The following is a 26,592-nucleotide window of genomic DNA, read 5'->3' as shown; positions in this document are numbered from 1 at the left end:
GAAATTTTAAATCGCTCTTGGAAACCTAATGGCGGTGCAGTTTTTGTTCCAGATATCCACTTTAAAAGACCTTGAATTGTAACAATTCCTATAAAGGAATAAGACTAAGACAAATATGGTCTATGGGATCTATAGGAACTTGATGAAGATCGAAGAATAAGACCAAGCAGACCCATTGTATCCTTTTGAAAACTGTTTTATTTTGCAAATATAAATTACTCAAATTACACATGCTGCTTGAGTGGCAGTAAAGGACTAAAAATAACAGCAACAACCTAAGAAAAGTGCTGGAAACACTGGCAAAACATCACAAAACTGCTTACCGAGTATTGACGGTTACTGAAAGGTCCAAGGTGGAATAAACGGGAGTATAAACAGCTCCCAAAATATGAGTTTTCGACAGGCACAGACAACAATACAGAATCTGTTTCCTTTTTTTGGCGCAACTGAAACTCCCAGGATGTATGCAAAGGGAAACAGCTGGGCAGAAACTAAGGTGTTGAGCATGGGCCTTAACATGCTCCCCTCTGAACAAGCTAAAACTTAAGTGAGCATTCAACGGAATAGTTAAGTAATACAATTCTAAACTCAGTGATCCGAGTGTTTAATGTTTGAAGGTTCAGGGTCACTTGCAACACTCCAGTTCACTTTGACTCCTCCAACAGGCACAACTTTGAAACAGGGCATAGCATTTAGCTCTTGCTCTTGACGTCAGCTGCACAAACTAAACCATCCAGGCCTTGAAGCACTGGTACTCAGTTGAGCATCCAATGACCATGTGAGACATTCTCTGTAACCACAATGACAAGATTGTTCATTGCTAAGTTTCTTTGTTTAAGGATCCACTTCTTGTGTTCTTGGAGCAGGCTTAGATACTCGCACAGCCATGTGGTCCAGAAGTGAAATGGATCTTCAACTTTGAAGACTCCGGATGGTGAAGTGATCCCTTGACCCTGCTGAAAAAGATGACTGGGGGTAATGCATTCCCAGTCGCTTAGGTTGTCACTACTTAGGCACAATGGTTGACTGTTTAGTTTCCTGACTGTGTCAGCAAACACGGTTCTGAGGGTCTCTGCAACAAAGGCCTGAGGATTACTGAAGATGGCCTTCATGGTGTTGCGGACACACCTGATAAGTCGTTCCCACACTCCAGACATGTGACTGGCTGTTGGGGGCTGAAAATGCCACTTGTCAAGGGGTTGTCAATGCCACTCAGCATCCTCCTCGAGTAGACTTCTCGCGATGATCTTCTGGTAAATAACATGTTGGTTTCATGTCGTGTCATTGTATTGAGATATAATTATATTATGTAACAAAAAACATTGTTGATGAGGAATCATCTTGTCAGGCAGTGCAAAAAAGGAAACTCACAAATTGGGTAAAAGATTGAATTTCAAAGACTAGTTTTATTAGTGTTCAACCTGGGGTGTTCAGGTAATAAAATTATTTTGTATGTGTGTTAGTGATGAAGTAACATGGGGTCAGGCATTCTTTATCTTTTTCACTTACTCACTTTCCTGGTAACTCCTACCTTTCCAGATATTTATTGGATACTCGAATGGGCAAGTGATTGAACATGAGACTAGCACAGAAGAAAAAATATTTTTGTACCAGCCAAAAACTAAAAAATCCCGTCCACAAGAAGGTATCAGTTTTTTCCAGTTTCCTCAATCTTCAGATGCCAGTATCAAACTTGGCATATCAACAGGGCTATCCCTCATTCCCAAAGTTCAAGTCCAATGTACTTGACATTGATTACTGGGATTCTTTTCATTAGGCAAAAGACAGGTTTTGTAACTGGAAAGCAGAACACTGATTCTTTAAGTATAGAGAGGAAACTGTCTTATGTTGATCAGTACAGTAAATGCTTGGATTAGCACCCAGCTTAAAATAAGCACACCCCCCCCCCAAAAAAAAACAAAGAAAAAAAGAGATCAATAATTGAATGGCTTGGTGCAAGACTGACGTAAGTGACTTTTTCAGGTGAAAAATGATTTTTTTGTTCAAAAGCGCCTGAATTTTTGCGTGTCGTCTTCAATTGAGTAGAAGAGCATAGCCCCGTATATTTTTTTAGCTGGTTTGCGCTTTGTCTTCGGAAAAAAAGAAAGAAACATTAGGACAACGGTGACTTCAAAACAATAATACAGGGCCACAAAACGAAATGGATGAACATGGGCCTTAGAGAAAGATGAGCCTATAGCTTGACAGTTACAGTAAAGGTAACATAACCCCACGGCTAGCGTTAGACCTAAACGCAAACCCTAACCCTTGGCCTAGGTTTAGCATTTAGTGTTAGGGTTACCGTTTTAGTGCTAGGGTTTAGGGTTAAGGCTAGGGCTAGGGCTAAGGCTAGGGCTAGGGCTAGGGCTAGGTTCCTGTGTCGTCCTGCCCACTCTGTGTGTTGTCCTGCCTACTTTCGTGTGTTGTCTTGCCCACTGGTGTTGTCTTGCCCCCACGTGTGTGTTGTCTTGCCCACTTAATGTGTTGTCCTGCCCACTTTTTTTGTTGTCTTGCCCCCTTTGTTGATTTGCCCACTCTTCTGGCTGGGACATTGAGGGTTTTTTTTCCTTAGATCCTGTGCATTATGGGTGAATTGTCTTAAATTTGGACACATTATTTCTTTTGCCATCAGAAATCTCTTGAGGGTGTTGGTTAGGGCTAGGATTGCGAATTCATGTTTGCCATATTTGGAGATTTTGAAAGTGTCTAAAAGACTTTCTTTTACTTAGTTTATAGCTACAAGAACTATTGTCGCGATAAACTAAGTAAAAGAAAGTCTTTTAGACACTCAAAATTTGATTAAAAGGTTTATGCAACCTCTTTAGACAAAAATCCAAGATGTGGGCCATCCACAAATGAAATCTTTAAAATGGCAACAAAAAATATTTTGTGACGCAAAATTTTTTTCATAGATTTAGCAAGTGGCAAAGGATATACTCAGCGAATGTTAAGGATTTATTTGTTTTTGACAGGTGTCATTCAAATGGACAAGCACAGTTAGCATGTTGGAAAATGATGGCATAATGGAAATGTAGCAGTAGTCATGCACTTGGAGAGTAAACGATTTTATTGAGCTATCTGGTAAGTTACATTAATTATAAAGTTTCGAAGTCTGTTATTTCACTCCTTCAGGTAAAACCCGTGTCCTTTTTTTCAATGTTTATTGCTGAAGATTAAACTTGTTAAAAACGTAATGTAGCCCCTTTAGTCTGGCCTTTCCCCTTAAGGCCTGTCCGGCAATTATAGCCAGAATAGCTCTTAGGGTCATGAAGGCACACAAGCCTCTCAACCGCGACAAGGTAGAGCTACTGTGAGAGGGAACACACACACAACAAACACAAGGACGTCACAACACCCTTCACTTTCATCGAGCTATTCACCTCAATAGGAATCGCCCTCAGATCCGGGGACAAACATATACATTACAATACATGACATAAATACAAACATTTATACACTTTTTTTTGTTTTTTTTTGTTTTACCTTTTTTTTGCTTTTGTTTTTAGACTTTTTTTGTTTTTTATGTTTTTTTGTTTTTCTTTGGAACGACTTACAAGCAGAATGAGAAGATTTGTGGGGCACTCCCCAGGGGTTGGTTACCCTAGCTTGTGTTTGATCCCTGACGAATATCTCAGACATTTTGCGTTGTCGTTTACTATATTATTTGTAGCCACATCCACCACCGGGACGAACCCATTTTAATTTTTTTTTTTTTACTTTTAGCCAAACTCAACACGACACCACACCCACCACCGGGACCAACCATTGCGATGGACAATTACTTGTTCAACCTCTTCATGATGCTCTTCACTTTTTTGTAGCATCTTGTGAATCCCTCCTTATCGCAGATGGCTGCAAGGCGTTCGTTTTTTAAGAACAAGACTTTCAGCTCCCGTTTGGTTGGGCACTTTTTGACCTTTTTGAATTCTTTTTCAATGGTTTTTGTATCTGCCTCATCCCAGAACTGCCGGCTGCCAGATTTGAGTGAGGATTCCACGTCGATCCCTTCAAGCCATTCATCCACTTCTACTCTTTCCTCTGGCAAATCTTCGACATCTTCTGACGGCCTGCTGGCTACAAGGTAGTTGACAAAGTTGGTCACTTGTTTAACTTTTGACTTTGATGTTATAAGTCTTCGCAGGACAATTGTCGTGCACATTTTATTTCGGACCGTCTTCAGCTGTTGCGTAGCTCCTTTCTCTATCTCCTTTGAAAAGAGTCTTGTTATCTGTTCTTTCTCCCTCAGGGTTAGTGGACTTGGTTTGCCAGGGGTCTGTTGCATGATGGTAGGTGGGATAACGTTTGTCGAGGCTTCTTCCATCTCACTTTCTCGTCTACTGTCTTGTGTGCTTGGACTAGGAAGAGCATCATTGTTTGTCATTTCTTGAAGACTACTCTGTTCACTCGGCTCAGGTTCTTCTTGACTGGCATCATCCTTTGTCGCTACAGGAGGATTATTTTCTTCACTTAACTGAGGATTTTGTTCAGAAGCCTGATCCTTAGAGGCTTCTGATTGTGGCACTTTCTTTTGATGTGACGTCCTTGATTACGTTCATTGCCCATGATGCCGTCTCTGTCAAGTCTTCTCTTAAATAACAATTTCGAGACGACCTCTCTCCATGGCACAAGACTTTCTGTATGTTGCCTATTTCCTGTGGAGCGTGCCTTTTGGTCACGGTGGTTACAAACTTTCTCACTGATGTTTGGCTGATTCTTTTGTCCTTCCTCACACCACTTTTCTCCCAGAAGGCTGCAAAACGTTTGCCAATGGTGTTATTTTGGAATTGTTCCCCGTCAGTTTTAACAAAGAGATGCTCTACGTCAGTTTTTGCAAACATAGGTCTGATCTTCTTTACATAGACTTCCATGAGCATTTGGAGCTCTTTGTCCATCCCTAAAGCTGCTGGGCCTGCTTTGGATCGCTTATGCTTCGGAATTAGCATGATCCTGTTGCCATCTTTCTCCTTTTCACCGTAGTAGTACTCTAAAAGGGCATTTTCCAAAGGGCCAGGTCTTGAGCCCACGAGCAGCGCAAGTTTTACTAGGAGTAGATCGCGTGCATCTGTAAATTCTTGAAGTGAGAGTTTTTTCCCTGCTTTTGCCTCATTTAGTGCTTTTATTCCTGCCCTGTAGGGTTTGGATTCCTCAAGTCCCTTAAGGTCAGCTGGTGTTAGAATAGTGTCACACTCTTTTAGGAAGCCGTGGTGCTGGATGTGTTGCGTTTCATTGTCAACAGTTGCCCTCCAGCCTTTCAGGGCACTAATGGTTTCTTTGAATGTGTCCAGATAATTTCCATGCAGAGGTGGCATGTCTTGTTGTATCGATTGGAGGTGACAAACATGTAAAACTTCTCCAGGCTCGTCAAGTAGGATGTTATTGTACCTGGCGCTTTGGTGTTGTTTTGGAGATGTGGGTGTACCCACTTTGTCCATACAATGTCGCCAAAATCGTTTCCCAGAATAGTGATGTCGTCACCATTTGGATCGAGTGCCTTAAGGATATTTTGGACTTGACTGACATGTTGGAGCCGATTTTGAAGTTTCTTGTACCCGGCTGAGGGTAGTTGAAGAAAGGAGAAGAACCCACAGAGCCATTGGTGACGGGCATTTAAGAATGTTGTGGCTGAATAGTACTCTGGCTTCTTAACCTTTTTCAGATCAAGTTCTTCCTCGTCGTTAGCTTCCTCTTCGGACTCTTCATCAGTTTCGTCTTTGTCTTCTGGAAGCTTTCCACTCTGTTCTCCTTCACTTTTATCTTCTGCAATTGGTTCCGCAGCCTCCTCGTCCGTTTCATCTTCTAATTCTGCTGCTTTTGCTTTGTCTGGCATAATCTTAGTTTTCTCACGTTGGTGTTGTATTTCTGTCTTTTCAGGGGTAGCTGGTTTCATGCTCAGCAACATGTCAAGCTCTTGTATGCCCTTGTACCTCTTTGCGCTCTTCAAGTGCACCTTGTATGCAACGTCTGTGCTCTTTAACTTGTGTGCCTTTGTCAAATGCTGGGTTATGTAGGTAGTGATGGTGTTGCATCCAGGCACCGGGCACCATTTTCTAAATCTGCCGGGTCTTCCAGCTTCTTTTTTAGAGGTGGTTAGTGGAGGCCCCCTGAGACTCTTCCCTGCCTTTAAAATAGCAGCAGCCCTTGGGACATCGCTCTCTTCTAGCTGCTTTCTGGTCACATGACTCTTTAGATGTCGCTTGATGTCTTTCACCTTCAGCCCGCATCCTGGAACTCTACATTTTACTGCCACGTGGTGACTCCTTTTTTTGGATGCAACAGTTTCTTCATCCGTTTCCTCCAAGGCTTCCTCTTTGTCATCTGAATCGTTGCTCTCGGATGCCTTTTTGATCGTCAAGTCAAACTTCGCCTTTAAGGTTGACTTAGAGTTACTGACTTTAGCGTGTTTCTGACTTGACTCTGCTTCTTTGGTTTCAGTCAGTTTCCTCTTTCTTGTGTAGCTTTGTCCTTCGGTTTTCATTGCATTACTTGTTTCTTCATTCCAAGAAGTTCCCTGGCTTTGAGACTTTTCAACTTTTGCATTTGCCAGGTCACCCTTTATTGCAGCCATTATCTCCTTCTTTTCTTCTTTTACAGCATTGATATCATGATTTCTTTTTAGGTCTATTGCAAACTCCTCCCTCGCTACGTGAGTCATATATTTGATTGCTAATCCGGAGTTTAATGTTAGCGCTTGCAAGCCGAGTTCTTTGGCACACAAAAAGGAAAGGGCAGCATCCTGATAATCAGCTTGCAAAGTTTCTCTTGTAATTGCAATTGGTTTAAGATACTTGACGTGCCTCCGTGGACTCTCTCTCTCTCCTCCTTTCTTCCCCTCTTCTGCCTCACTTTCTGTCTTGTCTTCACCTTCAGTCATACTCTCTTCACTTGAAGAGTTTGGTTGATATGACGGATCCAGTACCTCGTCTTCGAATTGCTCCTCAATGTTTGTTTCTTTCCTTCGGTTTTCTTCTATGAAGTCCATCCACGATGTCAGCTCACTGAGCTCAGAATTCAGCGATTGGCAGACGTCTTGTCCATCAGGTTTAGAACTAAGCGCTTTCTTTTCTGGATAGTACTTTCTAGCCACGAGCGTAGCCATGGCCATTGTCAACTGATTCACTACTCTCAAAGTTGTATTTTGCATGTAGATAGCAGTTGTGGCGATCTCATTTGTCCTGCTGTAGTCAAGCTGCAATGACATGTGACTCGGCACCCGTTCTATTGGCTTTATTTTTAAAGAAGGCATCCGCTCAAAGTCTAGTAGCTTAAGGGTTTCGTGGTCTCCATTTCGGGCATCTACCAGTTTCTCGACATACCAATTTAGATTCCTTACGAACCTTCCATCATTCTCTTCGCCAATCTTCTTACACCAATTGACAGCGTCCTTGCAAACATGGCTCATTTTGACCAAGACATCGTCTTTATCAATTTGAGGCTTAATGGTTGTTTTCAGCTGATCTTTTTCTAGAAATTGGGCTAGCGCCATTAAGTTTTTTGCACTGTTCTCCAAACAATTCAATCCCATTTTCACTCCTGCTACGTATACTTTCCCTCCTACATTAAGGCATGTGGTAATTGCCGACCTTTCGATCTCTTTTATTTCAGGGACTTTTGCACTCTCCACGTTCTCCAAGAATAGTTTTTTGATGGCATCTTCATCTCCCCACATTCCTAACTGTGCCAAATGCTTCACCCGATCCATTCCATTTAACTTCGCATCCATTTTCTTTGAGTAGCCAAAGAGCTAAGGGGAAAACATTTACCTCCATGTCTATACTTTGATATCTCATAGAGAATTAAACGGTTTGATGCAAGAATGCATCAGCAGTTAGCCCCTTATATGTAGTAATTGTTCCCTAAATTTCAGCCGAAACACTTACATTCTCTTTGAGTTATGGACAGTTAAAATTTGAGTCATAGTACTTACAGATATCTTAGTGCCGAGTGAAACCAACAACCTGAACAAGAGCCCTTGCTCCATTTTATAATGTGTGAATTTGAAACACTGGCATAATATCCTCTAAGACTTTGAGGAAGTTAAAGCCTTACCTCGTTTTCGTGTTAAAAAACCCCTAAGGGCATGGTACCGACAAACTTGTGTCCGCCATTTTGTATAAAACTTAAACCGCTAATAACTTTGCAAGGATTTTATCATATTTTACAAAATTTGGTATGCACGTAGCCTATGTTAAGGCCTATCTAACATGACAATTTGCTGGCCAAATAGTTAAAACCTGGCAAAGTTATTAAGGTGTAACGTTTCGACACAAATGACGTCATAACTAATTAACAAAGGAACCGATTTCACAAAAATGAACACCAAACGGTTCCTTACAACATGAACAAGCATAATATAACATCAAAACATCAATAGAAGGTCCTCAAGTTCTAATAACAAGGTCCTTCAAACACATAGTGGTCAAACAGTGCACCCTTAAACTTTGACCATAGCCTGTGCAGAAGCAACCGTTTTTTATGGGAAGAAAATGTTTAAGAAAGGTGCCTGAGCACCTTAGACACCTCTCCCGATAGTTTGATTGCTTCTGCTCAGTGTTCTAAGGGTGCCAAACAGCAAAAATAACGGAGCTCAAAAAAAGTGTACTTACCCTTCCAAGGCTTGTCTTTAATGGCGGTTTTGTAGGTCTGCAAGGCGTTCTTACACGGTACTTGAACAACTTTGATAACGTGTACAAAAGTTACGTTTTAACCAAACATCTTGAAAATCACACAGAGTATAGCCAAGTGATTGCTCTTTCTTGTCATAAGTTGAATAAAAATTTTGAGGTTGATGGGCAGCTGTCAATCAAGCGCAATTTTCATAAGTGATATGGAAAAGCTTATTTCGTGAAACCATGGTTAAAATTGTCAGACCAGGAAAGCGGAGATCTTGACCTCTTCATTGGTGAAAACTGCATATGAATCGGCCCATTGTGGAATTTTTTATCAATTTTTTTATTAACAAAGATAGGTCTGCAATGCGTACTCTCAAGGTACTTAAATAACTGTGAAAAATGTTAATTTACTTTCTTTTTAATGAATAAAGCTGAATATCACAGACGATATAGTCTAATAGTTCTTATTTGTTTTGATTAGTATTAATATTGGCTTTAAAAAAATGACATAATGTTTCCCACACTGTGTGTTGTCTTGCCCCCACTGTGTGTTGTCTTGCCCCCACAGTGTGTTGTCTTGCCCCCACATGTGTGTTGTCTTGCCCCCTTCAAGTGTTGTCTTGCCCACTATGTGTGTTGTCTTGCCCCCTTTGTTGATTTGCCCACTCTGCTGATTCTGACAGTGAGGGCTTTTTATACGTGATTTCACATTTTATACGTGATTTGGCTTCATCAAATGATAGTTGTCAACATAAAGAATCTTTTGAGTAGGTTTGTATAGGTTTCTGCATGTGTGGTTGCTAGGTAATGGAGAAGTTCAATTTCCCATACAAAGTCTTATAATGAGTCAAGTAATTTCTCTAACTCAATTGCAAGTGCAAAGTGCTATATCTTCCTTTGCTTTCATTGGAATGCCATGAATTTTCAATATGTTACGGCATTATCCAAGTGCAAAGATCTGTGAAAAATTCATTGAATTCCAATGAAGCAATAGCGTACTACAGCCTTGCAAAGTTTGACACTAGATTGTCACAGAAAAACGCTTTTTTAAAAAAGGCATGTCTTCAAAAGGTGATGATTCCATGAAGTTTATTTCAAAAAATTTTGGAATGTGTATCAAACATGGCTATTGTATAGGAGTATTTGCTGTAAGAACATCACATGAATATATTGAAACGACAATGAGTTAAGCCTCTTTAAAAGCAGATCTTCAAAATGTTCACCTAATTTGCATAAATTTAGAATCTCGATGATATCTCATCAAATATTCGACAATACTCTACCAAACTTTTTGGGCTCACTTTGCAGTTGAAGTTATTGAAACTCAAGAGGTAAGTCGCGATTTCACTCAATAACTTTGTAGTTATAATCTTTTAAACATAAAAATTTTCTTGACTTTAAAAAGACCTATTTTAAACATGTGCAAAATTTAGACTTCTCTATCTCTGTTGCAATGCTGTCAAAAAAGTTGAAAACTTTCAAAAAGTTTAATGCACTATTCAACATTATAATGGAGAAATTTCAAAGAAATTGATTGAAATGTTAATTTTTTATAACTGTTTTTGGCAACCTCCTTATATGTGTTGTCCTGCCCACCCGCGTTACCTTTATGAACGATTTTCTCCTAAGCATTGCAAGGGCTAGGCTTCTAAAGGCTATCAACATGTAGTGCGTAAAAAGACCTTTTTAATGATATATAAACATTAAAAAACTTTTTAAAAATTAAAGGAAAAAAATCAGTAAAAAAAAAATAAGCTTTGCCCACCCAAAAATTTGGAGAGGTGTTTTCGTGGAAAACTAACTGTAAAAATCGTTCTTTTTGACAGAATAAGTTGAAACTTGCAGGAATATCATGAAAGTTCCATAGTTACATCGTGTCCAAATTTCAGCGCTAACCCTCGCATTTTAAAGAAAATGATATTTTTTAAATTCATCTGAGTTCGACTTTGGGAAAAAAAAGTCAAGAAACCATCTCAAGTGTAGTATACATGCTATAACTAGCCAGCATTTTTTTCCTTCGAAATTTTTCAAATTTCTATTTAGCTAGGGTTAGCCCCAGGGCACCCGTGGAGGTCCTTTAATTGGTCTTAAACATATCCTGCTCAATTCTCATGAAAAAAGGCAATTTTCTTCATGTATTCTCCCATCTGTGTTGTCTTGCCCACTTTGGTGTCTTTGACCCCCTGTAATTTACAGAGAATTTAATGTTGCGTTTTGAAATTCCTCTGCAAGGTAGACAAGGGCCTAAACTACAGCACTGCACATTCCAAAAGTTGTAAAATGTTAAGCCTGTCAGACAACATTGGCTAGGGCAACTCGTGGGCAGGACAACACTTCAGGAACCTAATTAGGGTTAGGGTTAGGGCTAGGGCTAGAGCTAGGGTTTAGGGTTAAGGCTAGGGCTAGGGCTAGGGTTTAGGATTAAGGCTAGGGCTAGGGGTAGGGCTAGGGTTTAGGGTTAAGGCTAGGGCTAGGGCTTAGGGTTAGAGTCTCTAAACACTTTGTGGTAGGGTTAGTTCTATTTTGGTGCTAGCCTAGGAAAAATAATAAAAGAAGAAAACGCATCATTTCATAAACACAGCATGCATGATCGGGAATCTAAATAAAGTCAACGACCAGTGTCTATTAGCGGTGGTTACCTATCTTCTGAGAGTGAAACGTTTTGCCATCAGTGAAAACATGAAAGTCGTTTAGAACAAAAAAGAGTTCGGTTTGCATTCTTTCGGAAAAAAAAGTGAAAATCACTAGCGAAATGCGACATTTCATAGGTGCTACTGTGATGATGTAAAACGTTTTGAAATGCAATGTGCTATAACAGCGATGCTTGCCATTACTTTGACTGCGTGACGAACAACAAATACCTTATAAAACATATTTCGTGAAACGTTTTGCAATCAGTGAAAACATGAAACTCCTTAAGAACTAAAAAGAGTTTGCTTTGCATTCTTTCAAAAAAAAAGTGAAAATCACTGGCGAAATGCGGCATTTCATAGGTGCTACTGCGATGTAAAACGTTTTGAAATGCAATGAGCTATAACAGCGCAGCTTGCCATTACTTTGACTGCGTGACGAACAACAAATACCTTATAAAAGATATTTCGTGAAATGTTGCCACAAGGAATTAACGCTTGACATTCGAAGAGAGACGATTTTTCCGAATTACAGTACTTGAACGGCTGAGTCAATCTGAAATTTCTCCGTCTCTGCGATAATTAAATACCCTGTATATTTGTGAAAACGCTGAACTGAATCTAAGCGGGAAAACCCGAAAACAAACGGAAAATATATAGCAAAAGGAATGGCGTATTTAAAGACAAAAGACTTACACTGTTGTCTCTTTCTCTTGCCATCTTCTAACCTCACAAACGAATCATTCCATTGGGATTCCATGATAATAAAGGCAAGCGATCGAAAGCCGCTAGTCCATAATATGATTGGCGTTTGTTTCCCCCAGTTCCCAAAAGGTCAACTGTCACACTGTAACACAACAATGGTCAACAATCGCGACTTTAGATCAATCATTTCTCTTACATGAAAACACTGGCCATTTATTCCTGGAAAGAATCGGGGCTTAGGGCTATTTTTGTCTAAATGAAGTAATACATTACTTTTCTCAGTGAAAAAAATCTTTTCTGTCGATTGTGTTTCAATTAATATTCCGTTGGCTGCGCGAAATGTAAGTTTGTCACGTTTTCCATTGCCGACTGAGATCAACTGACCAGACCTATCGAGATCCATTAAAGATTATTATGGGATATCCCAGAGCAACTTCAACACGGCAAGGCCTACGGGCCGAGTAAACAGATTTTTTTAGAGTCTAAAACCACTTCTTTATTTCCAAACATTCAGCACAGCAACATGTGGCAAATGGGCCACTTCTCGCCATCGACTCATTTTTTGGCATGAGAAGTGCTTTCAAACTCCTCGCCTGGCTTCAGTGTGCCTTCGACCGCTTAGCGATCTTGGAACAGCAACACATCTCGCTTCTTTGAGATATGCTAGTGACTTACGGGTTTCCGGACTTAATGAAGTACTTTCACTGCCAGGCGGGCGCAAATATGAGTCAAATAAGCGGACTTCACGCAACAGGTGAGGTTTCAACTTACCTGATCGAAAGCTTGACGTTGTCTTGCGTGCCAAAACAATGCAAACGCAAGCTTACGTCACAACGTAGTTGAAGAAATTCATTTCCAGATCCCATCTTTGAGCGAGTACCAAAATAGAACTAACCCTAGCACAAAGTGTTTAGAGACTCTAACCCTAAGCCCTAGCCCTAGCCCTAGCCCTTGCCCTAGCCTTAATCCTAAACCCTAGCCCTACCCCTAACCCTAGCCCTAGCCTTAACTCTAAACCCTAGCCCTAGCCCTAACCCTCGCCCTAGCTCTAGCCGTAGCCCTAGCCCTAGCCCTAGGCATAGCCCTAGCCCTAGCCCTAGCCCTAGCCTTAGCCCTAGCCCTAACCCTAACCCTAGCCCTAGCCTTAGCCCTAGCCCTAGCCTTAACCCTAAACCCTAAACCCTAGCACTAAAACGGTAACCCTAACACTAAATGCTAAACCTAGGCCAAGGGTTAGGGTTTGCTTTTAGGTCTAACGCTAGCTGTGGGGTTATGTTACCTTTACTGTAACTGTCAAGCTATAGGCTCATCTTTCTCTTAGGCCCATGTTCATCCATTTCGTTTTGCGGCCCTGTATTATTGTTTTGAAGTCACCGTTGTCCTAATGTTTCTTTCTTTTTTTCCGAAGACAAAGCGCAAACCAGCTAAGAAAATATACAGGGCTATGCTCTTCTACTCAATTGAAGACGACACGCAAAAATTCGGGCGCTTTTGAACAAAAAAATCATTTTTCACCTGAAAAAGTCACTTACGTCAGTCTTGCACCAAGCTATTCAATTATGCCTCTACAAAAAAAGGATGGATTACATGTCATACATTATGTATACCTTCAATGAATAACAACACAATACAAATATACAGAAAAACTTTGTATTTTGACCAAAAGTTGAAAAATTCCCCTTTAGATTAATGCCCTCTTCAAAGTAGCCTCCACTCAGGAGTCAGAAGTTTGAATCAATCCTGGAATTCGCGCATTAGGATACATCTAGTACCAACCATTTTAGCTGTTAAAATGTAGCAAATGCAAAAATGACCAAATAGCTTAATTTTGCTTTTTAAACTTAACATTTTGTCAATGTACAGTTCATTATGGCTGGGAAAAGTGCCATCCAGTTGTCCAGGACTAGTAGATTCTCTGCCCTTTACTTGCTTGCCTGATGGGCAAGGGATCATTAAATTAAAGATAGAGATGCAACTGCACACAAGAACTTATTTGCGCTAACATCTTAGCACACAAAGATCCATATTAAAACGGTACTCGCCAAGGTGCATATTTTTCCAGCAGCAGCACTTGCAGTAAGAAGTATTAAAACGACAAATTCTTAACTCTTGACAATTAAACTCTTAAGCTCAGTTCAGACAACGAACTTTTCATGAGCCAAACTTAATTCAAATTTGGACTAACCCAAATTATGAAATGTACGCCTGTTAACTCAGACAATATTGGCAGGTACCATTTGAACAGCTTAAGAAAATGTTTCAAACGTTTGATGGCAGCCGTTCGAATGACAAAGAAAAAGTAATGGACGGATGCACATTTTGAAGAAACTTTGAATTCTTTGATTGGCATGAGCTGCTGTTTACATGTTCTACAAAGTATTTATATCGATCAAAACGTAAAAATAAATATAGCCAAAGAAGTTGATTCTTACCCGTACTGACGAACAAACAAATCGTAGCATTACTAGACCTTGCTATGTATTCAGCTACCGTTACACAAGAGGTCCTGGGAAGTTCTTAATGATGTGATTAATATTAAGCTGTAAAGCTAAGCCATAAAAAGTCTAAACCCTGTTGTGGTCATTCTTGGGTTTTTGTTCATGAATAAATCAGTCAGTAGATTTTGTCACTGAGAGTGGGAAGATTTCGGTCACATGCTAAGCAACATTGATGGTGTCTCAAAATAACTTTACAGATTGAGACAAAGATGAGGCCTTTGGCTTTTTGTTGGTTTATAATTAGGGGTATCGAATGGTCTTTGTGAGCATTTGCAAGCATGTGAGCAGTGTGTTTATTTTTGCGAGCACAACCAGTTGTTAAATTGTTCTTGCGAGCAGCAAGCATTTTAGAAAATACAGATGGTGAGCAGCGAGCACCTCAGAAAAATACAGATGGTGAGCAGCTAGCACTTCGAGTCCTTCATAAATTTTCCGCTAGCCGGAATCTCTCTTTTATTAATAGGAAATGTTGTTTTCGCCAAGTGATAGTTGGTAATGTGGCTGAAAACCTCCAAATCAGAACAATAGGTGCAAAACTAGGGTGGTTCCAACCAATCCCAGCAGCTTACAGCCAATTGTGCACTGGTTGGTGTCAAATTACGTCACGTAGCTTCACGTGAGTCAGTGGATGGATGCTCAAGGATCTCAAGAACTTCAAGAGCTGTCAAGGAGATCTAGATCCAAAGCCCACAATCTAAAGTTTTCCATCTCTTTCTAACCTGACGCTAAAATGGAAGGTATGTTTTTTGGTTATATGGTTCTTATTTAATGTAAATAAGGTGACATTCAGTCTAACAAGCATTTTGGGCTTTAGTTTTGATGATCGGCAAACTAGTTTCCCATTGAGTGACTGAAAAAAAGTTAATGCAATGAAGCTTTATTTATTTGGAGGCTTCTAGAATCTAACCAATTACAGCCATACAGATCTGACAAGCTCTAGTATTAGCTCAGAAGGTTAAATAGGACTGGTAATAATAGTATTTCTCTGGATTAAGACTAGATTACTTTCTGCCTTTATGGGTGCCTTTTGATAAAAAATTCCTACATTTCATGTTTCCGCATGACATGGAAACATGTCTCCTTGTTTGGCTAGGCATTTAGTTTTTGATCAAAATAATCAAAGCAACTTTTCATTGAAGAATTTCCCTGAGCCAGTAAAGCCCAAACAACAGAGGGTTGTTATTAAAATTGCTTTGTTTAATCGGGTTTAACATGCCACCTTCGGCATCAGGTTATAATAGTTATTATTACTAGTGCCCAGGAAGCTTCCAAGGTTGACAAAACCGCTACAAAATGCAGGCCAATTACACTGTTTCAAAACATGACTCCGTCCATTTTATTTTCCATTGTCCACTGGAAAATCCATCATATCTAGAAACCCTGATGATTTGCTCAAATAAATGTGAATTTAGATCACAGGAGATTATGTCACCTCCCGTCATGTTGGGCTTCCTCTTCATAACTAAATTTCCTGGTAAATAAATCGTGTTACGGTCACGTTTTAGCGTTCAAGCGAAAGAAGGCTTAAGTCATTGGGTAAAATACTCGGGAAACTGATTAAAGAAACAACAGTTGTAAGGCTAGCTTCAAGCAATGAGAGTGAATCTACTGAGGGAAAAAGCAAAACCAGTATTAACGGAAATAAAATCTTTTGGGTACTTGTTAATAATCTAGGACTAAACGTTCTTTTTTCCTCTGCTTAAAAGAAGAATTTTACCCATGTTTCTGATGCGATTTCGTAGGAGCATCACTTATCAATTAATTCCGAAAGTGTCAAAAACTTCTCCAGTTGAGCTGCTGTGGGAAGTCCCCTGGAATATATCAGTTCTAATACTTATTTCCGCACTTTTGAGACTTTTTAACTTGCCTTTCTCCTTTGCCTGTAAAGTAAACATGTACATTGTGCTTTGTTGCTTTTGCGCTTCCAACCAACCATATGAATTTCCAGCCAAATCTGATTGGTTCACATTTATAGTATGACACAAGATAACTTAGTTAATGACAGGTAAGCAAAAAAGGGGCAGCAGGAGACTTGTGAGGTAAATGTGTCATGCTTCCTTTTTTTTCCCTTCCCCCCTTTCTGGCGCCAAAAAAAAAAACGCCTGATCGCAGGTTAGGTATGCGTAACAATTTTTTCAGTTTTCTTTTAGCAACTTTCGTTCAAATATTACCGGACATATTCCGCATATAAATGCTGCATTTTTGCGCAGTATTTTTCCCAGCATTTTTTTTCAAGAAAGTATTGGGAACTTTTTGTTTCGGGTTTTGCTTCATGTAATGAAAGGATTTAAGTTATATTCTTTTGAATGAACAGGTAGTTCTGATGGTGATTCTAATCATTCTGTGACTTTCTCGAAAAAGATGAAAAAGAAGAAAAAGACCAAGAAAGAGAAAAGAAAAAGAATGAAGAGAAGGATGTAGACGCAAAGCAGCACAAACCTTCAAAGAGTGAAAAAATTAAAAAGAAAAAAACAAGAACTGCTAGTACGAGCCAAAGCGAAGAGGAAAAACCAGTGCAAAAGAAGCCCAAAGTTGGCAAAGACGAGCGAGAATTTGTGGAGGCTCAGTTCCACTTTTTCAAAGTTGGAAAGAACATGCCAACAAATGAGTTTGCAACACTTATGCAGTCCCCCCAACACCTGACCCTAGACGCCCTTAGTAAGGAGCTACTTGCCACCCAAATTGGGGGACTGGACGTACTTTGGAAGATGCCAGTCTATGATATTTCTGTTTACGTTCAGAAGGGCAAAAAAAATTCTGCAGCTAATGCCGTTGAACAGTGGAAAGTGGTGGGAAGCCTACTGCTAGACCCAGAAGGCAGCTTGTTAGGTTAGTTGTGGTTCACAACTTTTCATTTTTGTTCAGATTACCCTTCTGTGTCTATGTTTTTTTTGGAAAATTGGAGTTGTTACTTTACGCTGATTAAAAATATGTTAAGTAAAGTATCTGTACATTTCAAAAACCATCTTTACGATATCTCGTCATTTTGTAGGTTACAAAGCATTTGACGTTTTGGTTTTTTTGCTACTCAAATTAATTGGAAAGAATTGCATCCCAAAATTATATCCTTGCTTATACTCTTTCAGTTGACATTATTTTTGGCTTAAACAAATCTTTTATAATTCTGAGCAAAATAGCCCAAAAATTTTTGTTTTTGGTCAAAACTGGAATTTTCTATGAATTTTTAAAGTGGCGGAAAATCGAGATTCAATAACCCATTGCCAAGCCGCAGAACTTGCAGAAAGGGAATGGGTCGAGTGTAATTTGTGATGTAAAACCCGGACTATGATTTTCGCATGTTACAGCGTGTTGTGATTTTGATCATAGCTGACCAGAACCGAAGCAATATGCCTGAGAGATGTGTTGTTTTTGGTTGTAGCAATGTTTGCAACAAAGAGAAAGGGATACTGCTTCATCCCATACCTTTTTATGGTAAAGCTGACTCCAAAAAGCAGAGGCGAAGGAGAAAGTGGATTGATTTTGTAAAATCAGAATGGGCACATTGGGAACCCAGCAAGCATTTGGCGATGTGCTCTGAGCACTTCTCAGAGGAAGCATACACAAACTGATTTGCCAATGATCTGATTTGGAGGCTCAAGAGGGACGAAATCGGTGCTTGCGTTTTTCCAACAAGCATGCTCGTCTTTCAAGCAACAAAGCTGCAGATGAATCCGAAAGCGAACAAAGCAAACGAAAGGCGAGATATTTTTCAGTATCGGTCAGTCTACCTTTCGAAACGAGCTAAGGTTTTTTATCGTTGATTGAGATTGTTTCTTTCATTTTCCTTTTCATTCACGGTTGCGCAGAGTACTGTATGTTCAAGTGCAAATACTAACTGCGACCTGTCTCCATTATTTCAGAGACAAAGATGCAATGTACTTGTGTGATGCTAACCGCAGGCTCCATTTCTGCAGGTAGACAGGGTTAAAGCCTGGATGCTGAGTAATGCATGTAAGCTTGGCGTCTTCAGGAAGGTCTTGAAGCAGCAGGTTGCTAGTCAGAGCTTCCACGCATCCCTCCAGCTCACAACAGCAGTAACACTCGCTGATATTTTGCAAAAACTGAAGGTCACAATTTCCACACTGACACCTGCTAATGAAATTCACATGGAAGTAATATTTAGGGCATGAAAATGTAGATGTAACAGTTTGGATGTTAACAACAACAAACTCGCACTTGTTGATTGCAACAACAGGAGTGCGATTATCATAGCAACTTACCAATTTCGGACTTTTTCTGTACCATTAAGGCGCTTTTAGAGCATCTTCCCTAGTACCTCTTCCTCCTTTCTGTCCCTTTCATACAACGCTAACCATTCTTCGTCTGCTAGCAGATCGTCGGCATATGCCTCTTGCATGCCTTCCTCGTTGCTAGCCATGTAGCTCGAGTTTGGCGAACCTTCGACTTCCAACTCGTAATCTTCCATTTCTGAGACTTAGAATCGAACTGGAGGACAAACTGAAGTCGTTTGAAGCCATTTCTTGATCAACGTGTATGCTAATTACAAATGTTGGCCAAATAAAAATTGTTTTCATCCGCATACAACGAAAACTACGTCTCCGCTTTTGTTGTTTTGTCTCTGTTATTGCTTTGTTTTCCCTGTTGCTAATGTGCGGGTTTTACGTCACTAGCCCCAGTCTCCCTTTTACCCGGTCGTGGGGCAGACAAACCCGGACTTCAAAAATTCATAAAAAATTCCAGTTTTGACTGAAAATAAAATTTTTTTTGCCATTTTACTCAGAAATATACAAAGATTTACATGAGCCAAAAATGATTTTTGGGTTTATAGGCACTTTAAGCAAAGTAGACATTAAAGCTTTGGTAATTCTTCTCATGGAGCATTTCAACTCAAAACTGAGATCCATGTATGAGATGCCAACAGTTCAACAGTTCTGCTATCAGTTTTCTGCTGCTGTAGAAGAAACTCTCACGCGAATTAGCAATTGTGGCTTCAGCTATTTCACCTTGCGAGACTCCTATTATGATGTTCCTAAAGGGATGTTTAGCTTTGAAGACATTCCAAAGGTCCCTTGTCCTGTGGCAAGAAAAGGAAGCAAAGAGGATGTGGTGAAGATCAGGCATCAGGCAACAACCTATGGTAACAGCACACGACAACTGAGCATCGGAGCAAAGTCGACCAAGGATAACCCAGGCACTCTGCTCATCAGCGCCTACGGGCAACGGACACTCCTAAACAATGCAGCTCCTTTGGAGGATCTCACTGGAAGAATTCAAGAAGAAAGCAAAACGGATGAGGCAGATGAGGAAAACGCTGTTGGCAGGGAGGAACGTGTTGAGAGGAAAGACGAAGTAGTTCTCATGACCAAATTTGTAAATCATGAAACAAAAAAAATCATAAAACACTGCACAAAAAAAAGCGTAAAATACTTTTATTGAATAAATTTTCAACGTAGTTCAAGCTGGTTGATGCTTAAAATAGTTTGGGTTTCCAAAAGACAAGGTTTCGTTTGATTACTACACCCCTCAAGTGCAATGTATAAACAGGTTTCAAAAATCTTAGGGAGACTTGTGATAGTCACTTGTGAATTTAGCTTTTTCCAGTTCAGCGATTAATGACTGATTCTGTTGTACTATCTTCACCATTTCTTATTGCTACTCGTGCATTTCATTCTGCTGATCCATCAACATCTGTTGTGTACTCCATTTTAGCCTTCCTCAGTTTACTGTCTTATTCAAATGTATCCTTGAGGTATTCAACAGTATCAGAACCTCTCCTCTTCCCTCTTTTACTGGGTTTTCCTTCTTCTGAATCTGCATTTCTTTTTGTTTGGTTTTGCCTGGAAGTTACACAGCTTGGTGCCTAACCTCTTTGGCACTTGCCTTCTTACTCTGGTGTTTTTTGATGAGAGTACCAGCTTCATCATTGCTTTACATACAGTACTGTGCAAAAGCAATGCAAGTGAAATGTGCGAATTTTGTTTGTCTTTGCGAATTTTCATCAAAAAACCGCGCAAAAATTAGAGGAAAAATCAATGCGTTTTGAGCAATAATTTGCTTGAACAATAGGGAAATATTGTTAGATTTTCAACACCTGTACGAAAATTCGCAATTAATAATGTTCTTTTGCCAGTAAGTACACGAAATTTCACGACACACAGAGCCGAAGTTCAACAGCATATCAAGTAAAGTTAATTGCGTAACTGATTCCATCGATCGTTATGTAATTTACGTGAAATATAGTTTGATAACTGTTGAATAAACTGCGTGCTGAAGGTTGCTATATTTGCTTATCAATCATTGATTAGGAGGGAATTATAACACACTACTAACACAAAGTTTCTTTCGTCTTGTGCATGTAAAATTTGCTTATTTTGCCACCTTGAATTCAGCTGTAGAACAACTTAACCACAAGCACGAGCTCTGAGTTTGTATTGGGAACAAAAGCCAATACACTTTACCAGCAAATACGTGAAATTTCGTTTTGAACAGAGCCAGAGTTAGATGTGTTGAATGAAGTTCGTCATGCAATTGATTCAATCGAGCGGTCATGTAAACACCACGTGCATTTAGATGACTGTTTGTGACTGCATGCCAGAGCTTGCTGTACTTACTTATCAATGACCCTCATCAATAGATTGGAAGGATAAAAATCACAGCGAACACAACATTTCTTAAATGGTGGGGATCTAAAATTGCAAGAATTCGACAACGGATCGAAGCACAGATCGATAGCAACTTACCTTACAACATGCAATTAATCAATATGCTGCAAAGATGAACTTAGTTTGTTCCAGGAACAAAGCCAAAACACTCCTGTTTGGTGTAGTTAAATCACTTACGCAAGTAGTCACTGATAAATCCTTTAACACTGGTTGTCAACTTTGTAAACAAAAGTTTGGTGAAATGCTGTTATTTTCAAACATTCCGTGACCTCGAAGCATCAATCAGTACAGGAAGATCCTTGTGCTTCACGAAGGCAATTCCTTTATCCAATTCCAATCACTTATATTTCAGCCAGCTTTGATCTTAAATGGTCATATAATCTAATACTTTCCATTATCCTCTAGAAATTTCCATTTAGACACAAGTAAACAGTAGTAACTCAACCAACATTTATATACCGAACGCTCAACTAGGTACCAGCCTCCCCGCATTGCGCCATGAATATTAGCCACACATGGGGTGCACTAAAACTTATTTTTATTTATTTTTTTACATTCGAGAAGTATAATAAATGGTAATGCTGTAAAGATGAAAATGAAAAACCCTATAAACACTACAATCCTCTTTTTCTATTTCAATATTGATGAACCTCAAACAAACCATCACTATGGTAGGAAACAAAACAGATGTTTAGGGACTGTGCTTAAGACGGGAAACTTCGTATGTTTTATACCAAGGGAAAGTGGGGGTCTCGACATGTGTGGAGTGAATAACATCAAGGAATTACTACAAGTTTGCTGCAACTGTAATGCTTTTAGGTGTTGGAATCACCATAACAGTTAAGCATTAATTTGACAATAAGCAGGTGAGTTTGGTAGAACAGCTGACCCAGGTTATGAAGCAAAACTCGGCAGTTGTAATGCTGGCTTTACAGAGAGAATATTCACCTACATGTAGTCAATCAAACTTTTCTAGTGCAGTCGCAAGTGATAAACAGGCGAATGTATACTTAAAAATTTGCAATGAATTTTTGGGAAGAGCGAATTACCACTCGAAAATTTGCAGTGCATTTTTGGGGAGTGAATTAACATTTGCAAATTTGCAATGAATTTTTGGGAAGAGCAAATTATCGTTCAAAAAATCACGTGGATTGAAGCAATAGGCATTGCGCAACTGCGGCGAAAAATCAGTGAAATATCGTTTCAAACAAAATTGCCTCGAAAAGCCACAGAAATTCAGGAATTTCGTCGAAAATCACATGCATTACTTTTGCACAGTACTTATCAGCGGTTAGTTTTGAAACGCCAATCATTTATCAATTTCCTCTGCAACTTCCTACTGTTTTATTTTCAGTTATTATTCAAGCCAAGGACATGATTTCAAAATCAAAGCTTTCATAAAATCGTGATTTTCACACGTATGTAATAGTTCTAGAATTTTTGCTGCTAAGAAGTTGTCTTTACTGTGGGCGCCACGTTTCTCACAACACCCTAGTTTTTTCACGTAGCATAGGCAATATAAGACGACATGCAACTTCTCTTAGTCAGAGATTGTTAGTGAAGTTACACCGCTACCATGCTATGATCAGAGGATCCAAGTTACTGCTATTTCAAGTGTATTTTGCTGTCTCTGCTACCTTTTGGTGCGAGTTGTCAACCAAAGTACGTAAGTTTTTATTGTTGTAGTTATTTGCTAATTCACGAATTGTTAGTCTTTTCTTTGTCACGAAAAGGTTTCATTTAGTTTATGTAGGTTTTGTTGAAATTGCTTTCACAGCTCTACTATTGCTATGGCTTATTGCCATATGATTACCAAATTGTGATTCTTTCACGCTATATTTAGCTATTTTGCACGCTAGCTGTTGATATCTTCATTTGTTATGACAAGAGCTGTTATCGTCTCAGTTTTATTAGTTTCAAGTATCAATTGTCACATCTATTTGTTTCACGCTGTGATCTTGTTAGTTTTATTATGATTGTTCTATCCTGTTAGATTTGTATTTTATGCCTTACCTAAGCAGGACATATTCTTAACTATCGCTTTTCAGTTCGAACCTACTACATTGACTTGTACGACTACTAGTCTATTCGTATCTGCTACCACTACTTGCGATCTACTGGTTTTTGCTACTTCTTCAGTCGCTACATATTGTGAACTAGATCTATGGACGTGATCTGTTTGAATCTACCAAGTAAAGTTCGAATATCTCGCGCCACACTACCCTGTAGTTGTTTAAGATTTGAGTAAAGGCAACCTCTAGAATTTTTACAATTACATCAGTACCTTTTCTTCTGCAAGAATCTCTTCACCTGGTGCATCTAGCTGGGTTACCTCAAAGTCTATGCCTTATGTTGCTGGTTCTCTCTCATTTTAGCCTGTTACTTAGTCTGCAATAAGGTTAGTCTGTGAAAAGTGAACTGATCAACATGACATGAGCGTTGTACAAAGAAAAAATCTGAGTCGCTGACAGGAATCAAACCTATGACTTCCCGAACACCGAGCGGGTGCTCTATCCACTGAGTTACAAGAACTCAGGGAGAGCAAGGTTAGGTTAGTCTGTATCTGATTTATCCCTTAGACACTTTCAATTTGGGACTTGCAGGACTGTTAAGATTAAGGGCCATCCGCTTTCACCCCATTCTTTGCATGTTCTTGGATGCTCGAAACGCTCCCAGAAGAGAACTTTCCCACAGAAGGTTAGGTCATGGTCTTCCATCCACTTGACAGAGTTCTTTTCTAGAGAAGGAATGTGTGATTGTGTTAAAATTCCTTTTGCACTACTTCTGACCCCAATTAAGACTGTTATTTCAATCTCTTGGTATTCAGGTGACTTTTGAGCATTTCTTAACAAAATAAGAGAAAAACAGAAAAAAGAAAAGTAAAAGAAAGAGAACAACTAATTCCATGTGGCTTTTGTGTGCCGTGTTTGATCTTACCAAAGTGCGATGGTAGTGTAAACTACACATGCGCTGACAGGTTACCTTTCAGTATATCTCAGGGGCACTTCCGGTTTCCTCTAAATGTTAAAGGAAATGGAGTTTTATTAAATCCAGCCTTTTTGGACAGCCTTGGAAACATAGCTGTGTATTTCTTTTGTGAAATCATGCTTTTTTCAGTAAATTACAAATTTTTTGATATCTGGAAATTCTCTTAAAATCTGACCTTTTAGAATGAAAATATCTACGCATGGCATAATGAGGATTAAAGTTAAAATATCAAATCAGTGAAAAAATCGCACTAAAGTAATTTGCCTTGGAACCTTTACATTTTTTTCAGATTTAGTCACATGACGAAGGGCATGGCCTGATGATGTCATCACTGGTCTTACTAATCATAAAGAATGTAAAACACAAGAAATAACCCTGAACTAACTAAAAAATGATGAGAATAAATTTTATAAGTACAGTATTACCTATCCCTCACTCCCTCTCTACCTTTTAATTTTCATCAGGGAAGTTGTATCTATGGTTGAAATGTGAAGAACATGGTAGTAACAACAAAATAGGATAGTTTGTTAGTCCTTAGAAGAAATTGTTTCTCCATGTACACAATATTTTGTCTACTCACCAGAAGACCCAAGAAGATGATGTGTGACCTCTCATGCAAAAACGTTCCTAACGGTTAGCCCTTCTTAAACAGATAGTCGTTCAAATGGGCTGAGATACTGTTTGAAAGGCTCGGGCTATCCATTCAAGAAAAATATTGTCATCCCTTTGAATGGCTCGAGCTATCCATTCAAAAAATATTGGCATCTGTTCAAACAGCTTGAGCTACCTGTTCAGAAAATATTATCTTCCGTTCAAATGGCTTGAGCTATCCATTCAAAAACATTGACATCCATTCGAATGGTTTGAGCTCAACAAAATTGGTCAACGGTTCTAACAAACAACTTGCGAAATGTCATGAACTTTGTAAACAGGAGTTGTTTACATTTACTATCTCATGAATAATGACAGTTCTTTCCCTCTTCCTTAGTCATCTTTGCTTTTATTACATTTGATTATCAATACATGGTATGTTTATTCAAGGCTTAAGTTTTATTCAGCAAGTTCCCCGAAAATGTTTTGATCTCTGACAGTATGCAAACATCAAGGCTCTTTTTTTCTGGAAAAACAGAGAAGATACCCCGTTCAACATTAAGTGACCGAAAGACTCTGTTTATGCTTTAGGAATACACTTCTCAAACTCACAAAAGGTTAGCGATAAACTTAACTTCTATGAAAAATTGGATGTTTTGGAAAAGACCTTAAACAATTGGAAGAGACAAAAACTAACTCTATTAGGTCAGATCAACATTGTTAAATCTGTGGGCCTTTTGAAGCTTATTTACAATGCATCGTATTGCCAGTCCCTAAAAACTTCTGTGATCAGGTAAACAAAATCACCTTTAATTTTATGTGGGACAACAAAATAGCTGAAATTAAAAAAAAACACAATTATCAGTGAATGCAAAAACGGGTTTGAATGTGATTACTTTTACAATTTCACCTGAACAAGAATTTGGCATGAACAGTTAGTCCCAATGAAGCCACATTACACTTGGGAGGCTTAACCTTCCTTTCAACCTGTAACTGTGGCAGTAAGGATCTTAAAATCAAAGAGCTACCACTCTTTTATGAGAGAATGTTACAATACTGGTTTGAGTTTAAGGATGTGCAGAATAATAATATGCCATGCACAAAGAAAATGATTATATGGAATGACCAAGATATTAAAATTGACAACAAGACAATTTTTTTCCATACTTGGTTTTATAAAGGAGTTTTACACATTAAAAGACCTTCTCGACCGGAATCTAGATTTCCTCAGTTATGAAGAATTTAAACTCCAGTGTCAGCTGCAAACAAATTTTTGATCGATTATGGAGTAATAAATGCTATTCCACAAGAATATGAAAAGGCAATAAAACAAACAGGTGTATGGCAAGAGCATCTTACACAACCATGGGAGAACTTGAAAGTGCTAGCAACCAAAGCCATACATAAAAGTTTCATGAAGCATATATTTGAAAAACCCACCACAAAACAACGCCTTATTGCTTATGAGTTAACACCGGACCAAATAAGCAAATACTTCAGCTAAGCCTTTTCCATCACTATAGAAAAGACATTAAGTATGTTCCAGTACAAAACTTTACATGATATAGTTTTTACTAAAAGCAAATTATTTACAGCTAAACTTCCAGGCAGTGATCTCTGCTATTTGTGCTTAAAAACAAAACAAAGTCTCTAGCATATGTTTGTTTCATGTCCAGTGGTATCACTGTTCTGGAAAATCTTTCTGGATGTTTCTGGATCCTGATGTTGCCTGTTCTCTCTCATTTTAGCCTCTCACTTAGTCTGTAATAAGGTAAGTCTGTGAAAAGTGAACTCTAACATCCCTCAAGCCATCATGTCCGTCTCCACAAAAGTGTTTAAACATGAAGTCATCTTTCTCTTGCTCCGTTCCATTCGATCTTCCATGTCGTCTCATTCTGGCCTTATGGTTATTGAACCTTAAGTGAAACTTCGATACAGTAGATCCAAT

The 26,592-nt window shown here is 39.1% G+C and overlaps 1 protein-coding gene across 1 annotated transcript; it reads left to right on the top strand.

The window, feature by feature from the left end:
• Positions 1-2,970: 2,970 nt before the first annotated feature.
• On the top strand, positions 2,971-19,778 carry LOC149115205 (uncharacterized). The gene is made up of 3 exons (XM_089284752.1): positions 2,971-3,081; positions 14,906-15,179; positions 16,804-19,778. Exons 2-3 carry the CDS (start codon positions 15,173-15,175, stop codon positions 17,274-17,276), a joined length of 480 nt encoding a protein of 159 aa, XP_089140878.1. The 5' UTR covers positions 2,971-3,081; positions 14,906-15,172; the 3' UTR covers positions 17,277-19,778.
• The last annotated feature ends 6,814 nt before the right edge of the window (positions 19,779-26,592 follow it).

The sequence above is a fragment of the Orbicella faveolata genome, unplaced genomic scaffold, assembly GCF_042242905.1.
Source record: "Orbicella faveolata isolate gen_17 unplaced genomic scaffold, um_ofav_v1 contig_13, whole genome shotgun sequence".
NCBI lineage: Eukaryota > Metazoa > Cnidaria > Anthozoa > Scleractinia > Merulinidae > Orbicella > Orbicella faveolata.
The sequence above is the reverse complement of the archived record's forward strand: the minus strand, read 5'-3'. Positions and strand labels throughout refer to the sequence as shown.